The following is an 11567-nucleotide window of genomic DNA, read 5'->3' as shown; positions in this document are numbered from 1 at the left end:
GTCCCGATCGCAGTGGCCGGTTCGCGCACACGCACTGTGATACATAAGCATGTGCAGAACACAACAATTGGCCGATTGCGTGAGTAATCGCAGTTGCGATTGGTAGTGAATCAGGCCCAGTGTCCGCATTCCTCTCACATAGTAGTGGCACACGTCACATGACTGTATGTGTGGTCTCTGGCTCTCACACATACACAGTGGCACGTTACAGCATACCTGTATGTGCGGTCCCTGGCTCACACGCACACAGTGGCACATGTTACATCCCTGTAGGTGCTGCCTCTGGCTCTCACACACACAGTGGCATATATCACATCACTGAATGTGTGCAGTTCCTGGCTCACACATAGTAGTGGCATATGTCACATTCCTGTATGTGCAGTTTCTGGCTCTCACACACACAGTAGTGGCACAGGCACACGAGCACGACACATCCCTGTATTTGCGGTCTGCGGCTCTCACTAGTCTCTGAGAGTGAGAAGAACCGGTTTGCCTCCACCCCTACAGTGTATTTGCTCCCTCCCCCCTTGCAGGCTGCTACCGGAGGAAGCGAGCAGGGGGGAGACGAGAGTAAGAAAGGGAGGGGGAGAGGCCGCTGTGTAACGCATCATCTGCTGCCGTCTCCTGTTAGTAACCCCGATCACAGCTTCCTCCAACACACTGACCCGGCCGCTCCTCCCGGTCCCCAGCCTCTGGGTCCTGCTCTCCTGGCAGCGTGAGGTCCCCGGGGACCAGCCGATCCTCCCCCGCTGCATCATCCGTGGCTCTCGCTTTGTGTAACATCCCCGTTGCTGTTCCCTGATCTCATTCTCCTAATCGCTGCTAAGTAGCCGCCGTCTCCCCCCTCTATCTCCCCTCCTCCCGCATCTCATCATCCCACAGCCCGGATTACTGCTGGCTGCATCCCCCTGCGCAGGAGGAACAGGAAGGGGGACATCTCGGCATTTCCCTCCAGAAGCGCCGCTGGCATCTTCCAGGCTCATCACAGCTCGGCAGCAACACCCCCTCCTGCCTCACATCACGCTGCCCCCGGGCTGACCGGCAGCGACACCCCCTCCTGCCATCTGGGGAACCTCTGGCTACTCGCGGCAGTCGCAGCAACATTGGGATCTGCTCAGATTTGCTATTTGCTTTTTTAATTTGAATCCCCCCTCCACCCCAGCTTGTTGTTCTACCCACCGCCCCCACACACTGAGCAACATGAGGCTAATGAGGAACAGGCGCTGTGCCTCCTCGGGGCTAGGAACTGGCCGGGAGCAGGAGCTGACCAGGCCGGTCAGGAACCCATTTGTTCATGACCTGCGCTTCACCCCACTGCAGAAAGCCAAAGTAGGTGCTATGTGTGTATGTTTGCCTGAAAACATGGCTCTATCCCCACTGCACATATGTGCATGCTGTAGTGTTTGTGCTGTCACTTGGCATCTGCCACCTTGGTGTCACCATGTTTTGGCCTTAGGCTGTGCCCAACTGCAGCCTCCCCAGCTTCACTCTGGTCAGGAGTTGATTTGGGCAAAGAGAATGTGTGTTATCAACTAAAGCACAGCAGCTGGTACAGAACATAATAGCTGGCAACATGTGTCTGTACTGGTTTATTTTCCCAAAAAAGATGTTCAGAATCAACAGCCCTACTTCTAAGGCCTATAAAGTCTAAACAAGGATGGTGGCGTCCACTGTCATCCACACAGCTTGCTGATAGTAGTATGATCAGTACTAATACTAATTTCTTATCTTTATATATAAATGTGTAAGCAATACTGAATAACTAGTAACAGTTTTGGTAGTATTAAGTGTACACTATTATACAAATTATTGTGTGTACGTGTTTAATAGCTGACTTTATTCTCTGAAGAAATATTTTAACCTTTTAATTAAAACATGTATAGATTTTCCCAGCTGGTGGGTACCAACCATCATTTATTACTGTCCTTACTCAGCAGTCATGCTCTTTAATTGGCAGGCTCTGTTCCTGTTGACCCAACCCTCCTCTTTTATGTAGTCACTACTGAGAAATACAAATAAATCTGTTTTATGGAGACCCTACACCATTGAATTGTCCCATTTAGGATTCTGAAGCTGTAGGTGTAATGCCATAATTTTTAATTCTATTCCCAGCTTTTTACTTGGCTGCCTACATAGCCTGTTCACTCAATGGTACTATGTATTGTTTCAAGACAGAATGTGAATACAGCTATTGTCAGCTCTTTATGAGATGCTTATAATAATTGTTCCAAAATTAGTTGTGTTCTGTTCTTTTGTAGTATCTTAGCGAATCGCCCTTGCAGTTAGTTGATGGGTTTATATTAAATATATGATGCATGTAAGAAAAATGCAAGCAATGTTCAGACAAATATTTTAACCCTTAATCAACAGAAAAATCTGATAATTTATTCAGTGTAAGGGTTGATTCTATTATTGTGAATCAATGGTTGCCTGATTCAGTATGCAGTCACATCTCCATTTACATTGTGTGCACTGAAATTTCCCCCAGGGACATTTGTGTACATATTGTTTATGCATGAATGAGGAATTCCTTTCACATCAAGACACTATTTGTTTTTCCTTTAAACTTTTTTTGAAAAATATTATTGTTCTATTGATAATTAAAACATATTTCATGTCAGTTAATTTTTTATTGTATTTAGAATTGTATATGTTTACTCACGTGCTGCAGTTACTGACAATTTGTCAAAGAGTTGAAAGCTTTTCTAATTTGCTCAGATGTATGGCAGAAGTAAGTGGATTTGCTGTGGAATAATGCTGGGTCCTGGAGACAAATGGGAATGCTGTATTTTTAAAATGCTGAATTTTTGTTTAACGTGTTTTCTTAGTGTCGATGATATGTACTGTCATGTTAAGCACTTTAATATGTGTCTTCATTATGTAAGGGCCAGATATACAGTATGCAGTCCTTTTGATAGTCTCTGTAGCTATAGGGTTTAAATGGCTTAGCGCGCACAGATTTGTTTTTACAACTTGGTTCAAATGGGCCGTACAGCGAACCAGATACACCCAACCTGCTACGTATGGGAAAGTTCTAACATTACAAGTATAGACTTAGCAATAGCTTAATTGCAAAGTAGAATTTATAAAAAAAAATCAAATAAAACTGTGCTCCTCGACTTTGGTGCTTGTTGTAATATTTCTCTGGTATTATATAGGTGAGCTATCTGTGTCCTCTGACGCTGATCTCATGTGACCTTTCGTAGCCAATCAGGATTTGGTTTTGAAAGATGGTATACATCTTGCAGTTTGTTGTTCATAGTGAGTATACTTTGGCTAGTACATTGGATGTTAAAACTCTTGTTAATAATTATGAGTATTTATTTCTCCCAGAAAATGGCTAAATTAATACAAAGGTACATTTAGAATAAACTATATAGCTGTAATGCACAGTACTTTGAAAGGCCTGCTTTAGTAACACTTTAATTATGCCTGAAGTTTCTTTAAAATGGAATGTATGTAAAATATATAAAAATAATCTGAACGAGTCCTAAAATTTGCTATTGCGTGGCACACAGCCAAGTGTTGTAAATATAACATGTCATGGAGCCTGCACGCGATTACTATAAGATTTCCTGATTACATCTTAGCAGCTAACTTTGTAGGATTCCTCTCAGGGAAATCCTGGAGGGAAAGGTCCCAGTGGCAAGTGTGGGGTTTGTGGCTCCCCATCAGGGACTTACCCACTTTACTGCAGAAGTAGACTGAATGCTGGAGGGTTTTCTACCCGAAATTCAAGCGTAGGCTAGTATGTTACATGATGAGTTCAGATCATAAATTAAACATATCAACAGGTATCAGGGCCTATGTATCAAAGCTGAGAGAGAGATAACATTGTAACAAATAAATTACCAATCAATCAGCTCCTAACTATCATTTTTTAAACACAGCCTGCAACATGTAAATTGGAAGCCGATTGGTTAGTACTTTATCTCTCACAATTTTATCTCTCTCCCAGGTTTGATACATAGACCCCTTAATACACAAATGTCTGGACCTTGCTTATTTCTGGGTAAAAGGAAATTAACATCCAATCTTGGATTATCCCAGTCTCTTTGTGTAGTGTTGTCAGATTGATATCATAGTGCCTAGAAAACGATGGAGATGGTTCTATATGTGTTCACTAGACCAAATGAGACTAATTGGAGTTAGATGCTGCTTCTAAACCTTGTTACCCCACCACAGATCTGTATGTAGAATACCTGAGGGGAGCGCCCTGGGTCCACGATAATTGTGAAGCTTTAAAGAACTTTGCTGCTTGAAAATCTTTATGGTTTTAAAATCCTGTTTTGAAGGATGACCTGAATTCACGATAGTCACATCAAGAACTCTGCTCTTTATGCTTCAATTTAATGCAACACTTTTGCATGTTGGAAACTTTGTGCTTAGTATTTTATGAGCAAAAGTCATATTGTTCCTCTCTACCATAAGTTATTCCACATTCATTTCAGAAGAAAATTCGTCATTATCTGGAGTGTTTAATTGAATGTTTAAAATCTGGGACATTAATGTTCCGTATAATTTTGGTAAATAGAAGCACCATTTCTGCACGTTTGAAAATGTATATATTTTTTTTCTGTTCCTCCACAGATCTTAGCTGACAGCGCATGAGTTATGTGTGGTATACAATACTTTCCTGTCATCCCTCAGATTCTCTGTAGTAGAATTATAAATCATATACTTTAGTAATATTACATTGTAGGTTTAATGCACCCAAGCATATTGTTATTTTCAGACAGGCCACAAATTTGGTTGTATGGTACATACATAATCTCATCACTTGCTGATGTCGTATTGTCATCAGTGCTTGGTTATTGGGCTTGTATTTCAAAAGGTGTGTACACACGTAACGATTTTTCGAACGATTTAACTATAACGGTGTCGTTATTGTTCAATCGTTGAAAAAATCTTTCAGTTTCTGAGTTATAACGATGAACGATTATCGTTCATGTGCGTTCCCGTTTGTAGTTCATTCTGACTGACCAACTGAACGATTTTCATTAAGGGAAGTTACAAAAATCATTTGTAGTTCAAAAAATCGTTCATTACACTTTCAAAAATTGATAGATAATCTGAGTGATAAAATTGTTCATAAAATCGTTCATAAAATCATTAGTAACAAAATCGTTGTGTGTGTATGCAGCTAAAGCATTAAACTGTGAATTGTATGGTCTGAACATTAAGCTGTTTTGATTTGGCTTTACATTTTCTGTGAATATTATCTTTTCATACGTTAATTGCCTTTTAAAATTACCTGACACCGTATTCTCATCAAACAGATATACATTAAATACTTCTCTTCTGTTTTACATTGACCAGGAAACTGTTATATAATTAAAAAAAAAGTTAATCTTGTTCTTGATGTTTAATATGTAATCTATCTTGTACTTTACTAAGCTGCATGATGTTCCTGAAATAACTGAATATCTAAATTAAGTTAATTTAGATATTCAGTTATTTCAGGAACATCATGTCCAAATGCTCTTTCAGCCCATTGTAGTAGGGTGCTATGCCAGGCAGGGGTGTGATCGACTGACTCTTGTGGAACGTGAATTTATTCACAGGGGCAGAATACCCCAATTATTGAAATGACTGCACGCTCTGCTTTTTGATCTGCATCAGTTCACATTAGGACAGTGTCTTAAAGGTGTGGGGTGGGGGGGGGGGGGGGGCTTCAGCTATCTGTAATGGAGCTAGGGAGATTACTCTATTTAACAGAACTGCAGTGGAATATTACTTTAACACTGAACAATGTATTTTATCTTCTTTATAAAGTAGAGTATCTGATAGTCTTACTTACCAATGACGCTGCCTTAGCAGCCACTTTGTTACCATATGTTTCCACTGAGGAGCCAAATATAGCTCAGACAGTGAAATATGAATGAATACTGTGAGCTTGTATATGTCCTCCACCTTCAACAATACAATTAGTTATATTTTTCTTTGAAATAAGGTTGTGACTCCTCTATAGACAGAAACGCAGTGCACTCTGGTGTTTATACTCCAATTTCAATCTACGTGTCTTTTCAAGGAGCTGATAAATAGCCAGATTGCTTTTGGATACAAATTGTATGGAACATCTCTTAAGGAATTCAGGTTCAAAAAGATTAAGCAATTCACAGCATCTGGTTACCATGGTAATCTCCTATACTGCAATAGAGAGCTAAAAATGGTTCTAGTGCTATTCAATAAGCTTCTGTGAATGCACACTAACACAAACCATTATTTTCACAAATATAAATATCCCCAAAGTAAGTAATAGGTGATTTTTCACTACCCTACATAAAGATTGTAACTCTGTCTTGGACATAAAATGAACCTAACCAGTGCTGCCTCATCACCCATTTTACAGGGCCTTATTGTAAAAGACAAATGATGGCTAGTGTTGTTATGCCACATACTAGATATCTAGAGAGCACTGAATTTTATAATACTTAAGTTACCATGCTGCTTTCACAGAGTCAACATGTGTTGCACATATATAATCGTTTTTTCTGAAAATCATATCATTTAGGAAAATCATAAAAAACAAACATATTTTTGCCAACCCTAGCTTTTTATAATAATGAACTACTGAACTTAAAGGACAAGTAACTAAACTACTCAATATTAATATGCACCACATGTTGTGTATTACTGAGCTGAAATAGTTATACTTAGGCTGCTTGTCCACCAAGCTGTTGGTAGGGGAGGGGCTTAAACAGACAGTGACCGACAGCTAGACAGACTAGCCTTGCTGCAATGCACAGTTTGGATTAGGGTAATTCATGCTGCGGGTTACGTCGTGTGATGTCATATAAACAGTTTCAGCTTTTTTTAAATCCCATCTGGGCAGTGTCTTATATGTCGTAGGAACTTTAGGTTCAGTGAAAAGGGGTGTTGATATATTTCTTCAACAGAACTGCCATGAAATGTCAATGTAACAATGTACAGTGTGGTTTACCTGCATGTTTCATATCTGAAAATTCCAGTTTTGGGTTAATTGCTACTTTAGGTGAATAAAAATACAAGATTGAACATTCTGATCCTTTGATATACTGGCAGAGAAAATAAACCCTGCTTGATTAATGGGCCTTTCTGAGTAGATCACTGTTCCAGGCAAATTATCTAGTGATCTACTCTCTCCCCCCTCCCTCTCTTTACAAAATTGTTCAGAATATTTGCTGATTCACAGTTTGGTTAACTGCAGAAGGGGAATATAAATATTTCTGGGGGATTAAACCAACCAATGAAAACTTGAAGCCTTACACTTCATTGTGCACTTCCTGTAGCTATTGTACCCAGCATCTCATGGTCCATGATTCTGGATCCAATAGTTTTAACCTTATATTAGGTTGAGTTACAACCCCCACCATATTTTTAGTCTGAGTTGTGGAGCATGTTGAGATTTGTAGTTCATGACCTACACATTTTGGAAATGTTTGAATCTTAAACAGTGCTGACGAGCAGGGGACATGCTAACAGTTGTTTAGTGCATTTATTGAGCGAAATAAATAGCATTGTTTTTTTAAAATGAACATTTCGCATAATTTATCATAGCGTTAAGAGTGCATAGTTATTTATTTTGGAGAAAATTATGCACAAGTGTCTGTTTAATTATTAATAAGTTTCCCTCAATTTATATAGCCTGTCAGATCTCACTGTGTTGACTAGAAATGAAAGCGGTTATAGCATTTATTAGTAGATAGTCTGCATAGATCATAGAGGGAACAGCAGTCTACAGAGCATTGCCTTGCTAGAAAGATTGATTGTGACCTCCTCCTCTTAATAATCAGTACAAACAAACAGGAAATTCCTGTTGCTGCTTATTTTTCCTGTATAATTGACTGTAACACACTATTAATAGCAATGCTTTTTTGTGTGTATGCAAACGTAATCTGTTAGACAGTCCAGCACTTTCAGTGTTTACAATTCATAGTAGAAATATTACTTTGTTATGGGAAAATATGTTGTGGGGCTGGGTGAGAGAAATGAAAAATGTCTGTCCCTTAAACACAATAGGATCTCAAGTCCTAGCCTCGTTGTATGCTTGAGTTGTTGAAGTAAATGTATCCTTATGATGGCATTAGGGTTCATTCTAGCACCCTGCATCTGTTAAAACCTGTGCAGTTCCTCTTTCCTGCCTGGGGTGTAACTTTCTGGTTCTTCTAGCACACAAACTGCTGAATCTGAGAAGTTTGTTGCAACAGTTGAGTGTGCTAGAAGCACCAGAGCAGAGAGTGACACCCCAGGCAGAATAGATGAACTGTACGGGTTGTGACAGGTGCAGGTGCTAGAATGAAGAGTAGACATTATATACATAATACAGATGTGATTAGTTTAATCTTTGTGAATTAATTCAGTATAAGGGGATAACCCATTGGTTCCCAAACTGGGTGCCACGGCAGGGATGCCATAGGTTGGTGGTCCAGGATGAAATTAAATTCATAATGGTCAATGTGATCGCCAAAACCAGAACGGGTGGCTGACAGTCATAACAACATATATGGACAAACGGAAGTGCAACCACAACTGAACCTAAGGGTGACAGGTAAGCACAATATGCTTCATTTAGAATTTTACTTAATTTCTCAGTAAGAAATTTTGACTAGGGGTGCAGTGAAATAGTGTTGATAATGTAGGGCCTTGTGATTCAAGAAAGTTTAGAAACCATCAGCCTAACCTAACGTCTTCCTTATAATCTCCCAAATTTATGATCACTTCGTTCGTTTGTTTGTTCGTTCAATCATTATCAGGATACATTTCATAATTTTTGGCACAGACAGGAAAATATGTATTGTAAACTTGCTGGATTCTATATTTTACCTATTGAGACATGTCATAATCCTGTCAGTTATTATCTTTCTGAACATATTCAGTTGATTTCACCACCCCTCCCCTCCACACCCCAATGCTGGTGTTTGATTTAATTGTTTTGTAGAAAAATTGTTGCCTGTCTTTACCCTAGGGGTTATATTAGGGCGATTTGGAGTTTTTGATGTATTTGTAGTCGATTTTAATTAGAATTTTGCAATTTGGATATTTACCAAAGTAAAAATCCATTATAAAACTGAATCCTGACCAAAACCGAACATCAACCAAACATCGGTACTTTCACATAGACCACTACAGGATCCCCTTATTTACTAACATACGGATTGAAAATCGAATACAAATCAACCTCAAAACTGAGTTTCATTCTTACATTTAAACAAATCTGAAATCTCTAAAGATGTATTAAATAATCCCCTACTGATGTCGGTATGGTCGGTTTGGCATACTGTTCGCAACAAGTGGAAACTAAATACCTCTTACTCTTTGTTTCTTCCGCTACTGGGAAATGTAAATTTTCAGAATGGAATGGCCGCCTCCCCTTTTAATTTATGGGATACTAACGGTTTAAATAAAATTCACCAGCTTACAAATCCAGACACATATCGAGTGCTTCCTTTTTCTCAAGCACATATTAAATTTCCTTTTATACAAGTTCATAATCTAGCTTTTATGCAGGCACAACATTATATAAATAAAGTAATTTCCTATTTATCTTCCTTGGACTGGACAAATCGGTTAGACACGGCTCTTCAAACCCCAGAAATTTCTAAAGGAGCCATATCCTTATTCTATAAAATACTGAAAACTCCTTATTACTGCGGTTATTATGAAACCGGTATAACTCGCTGGCAGAAACACTTCCCGGATCTTAGCGAATCAAAAATTCTAAAGGCACTTCTATATTCTAACAGAATTCTTAATGCAATCACATACCAAGAGATGTTTTTCAAATTATTTTACAAGGGTTATGTATCTCCATCTCGTAGCCATTTAATTGGTCTCTCTTCTTCCTCCAACTGCCCAAAATGCACTAGCACTGAAGCTTCTCTCTATCACTGTCTATGGGATTGTATTTCTATTAAAAGATTCTGGTACCAAATAAAACAATTTGCAATCTCAGAGTTAATAAATTATCTACCATTGACCCCTGAATGGGCTATCTTTGGAATATTAACAACAGATTCTAGAATTACATCGGGATGTCGAAAACTACTCTTGATTCTCTCGGCCGTGGCGAGGAAATGCATACTCCAGCAATGGATACATTCTTCCCCCCCAACCATACAAATGTTCAAAGAAAAACTTTTTAACACTTTTAAAATGGATTGGATGGAAACATCATTACACAAAGAACAAAGAATAGAAAAATTCTTTGAGATTTGAGAATCCTTTATTGACAATCTGAGTATAACGATTAAACAACAAATTCATAAATGCTTCCGAAGAACTTTATGGTATGAAACTAGAGTGTTTCAGTTAGAACCTCCTATTCAACTTAATTGAAATACTTGATTGCGAATTGTGGATGAGGACTGCAGACGATCTTTCCCCCTCCCCTTCCCCCCCCTTTTTTTTTTTGTTTTGTTTTGTTAAATTTTTTATATTATTTAACTTTATTATTTTTGATCAACAATAAATAATATAAATATGTAATGTCTCATATACGTAATAAATTATGTATTTTTCATATCAATAAATATGTTATTGTATCAATGTTCCAATGTTATGTTATAACATGTATAACTAAAATGTTTGAAAACCCAAATAAAAAATATTTGAAAAAAAAAAAAAACTGAGTTTCAAAGAACCCAAACAATAGACCTGCCTGAGGTTGAGTCATGTTTGGGAGAAGCATGCACAGAATACTATGATCTGTGCATGTATCTTAGGTTTAAATCAACCCAAATAGTTAAAAATTAAAGACCATGGCATGGGGTCCCCCCTCAAACCCATAACATTATACATGAATGTGTAATAAAGTAATGCAATATTTTGTGTGTCCTGTTTTTTTTTTTTTTTTTCAGTTTTACAGTGGGGGTACTGATGCCAGCAGCCTGCTGGCACTTATGGTTCTACAAGTGCTGCAGGGCAGGCTTGCTAGTACCTGTAGTTCCATTGTGAAGAACAGTATTATTACTTTATTTAACTCATTACCCCTGCACTCAACTCCAACAGAGATGTAGGGAAAAGCTCGGGAGGGGGAAATTTTTTTTTTTTTAAGGGGGTGGGAGGGTCCCCACATTCCGAGGACTAGCAACCCTGGGCTGACCAGTTTGCGGCTGGGTAATGCTCTGGTGCTCTGGCAAGAAGACCCCATGCTATGTGTCTTCCTACTTTGGCATTACCACCACGACTGGTTCAGCCTAGTGTTGGTTAATGGAAAATAGGGGGAACCCCACACCGGCTATTACCCTGATTTTCCTGACCAGGCTAAAAGTTCTGGGGCTGGATATGGGTTTAGGTGGGACCCTATGCAATTTTTTTTCTTATTTTTTACTATTTAGGTTCTTTTAAGCCCAAGAAGGATGAACAAACAGTAGTTTGCAGGAATCCATGACCTGCAAACTTTCTTGTTCTAGGGAATATGATTGCCACCTAGCAACAGCTGGTGGGTGGATGAGCAAGCCTCCCGAATACCGCTGGGACAAGGTAAAGTGAAAAAATTTCACACAGGAAGGCGGGGCTAAGCAGCTGCTCTCTGACCTAATGGTCATGTGACCGCTTGAGCGCGCCCTCGGGCAGATTTTTCGGAA

General features: G+C 39.0%; 1 protein-coding gene across 1 annotated transcript in view; it reads left to right on the top strand.

Annotated features, from left to right (window-relative positions):
- The first annotated feature begins 555 nt into the window (after positions 1-555).
- LPCAT1 (lysophosphatidylcholine acyltransferase 1) overlaps positions 556-11567 on the top strand; it is a 124596-nt gene continuing 113584 nt past the window's right edge. Inside the window, exon 1 of the mRNA XM_088476333.1 lies at positions 556-1329. Within this exon, the coding sequence (XP_088332459.1) occupies positions 1201-1329 (129 nt within the window). The 5' untranslated portion in view covers positions 556-1200. The remainder of the gene's footprint in view (positions 1330-11567) is intronic.

The sequence above is a fragment of the Taudactylus pleione genome, unplaced genomic scaffold (assembly GCF_031769625.1).
Source record: "Taudactylus pleione unplaced genomic scaffold, aTauple2 ptg000186l, whole genome shotgun sequence".
Classification (NCBI taxonomy): Eukaryota; Metazoa; Chordata; class Amphibia; order Anura; family Myobatrachidae; genus Taudactylus; species Taudactylus pleione.
This window is presented reverse-complemented; position numbering and strand designations above follow the sequence as displayed.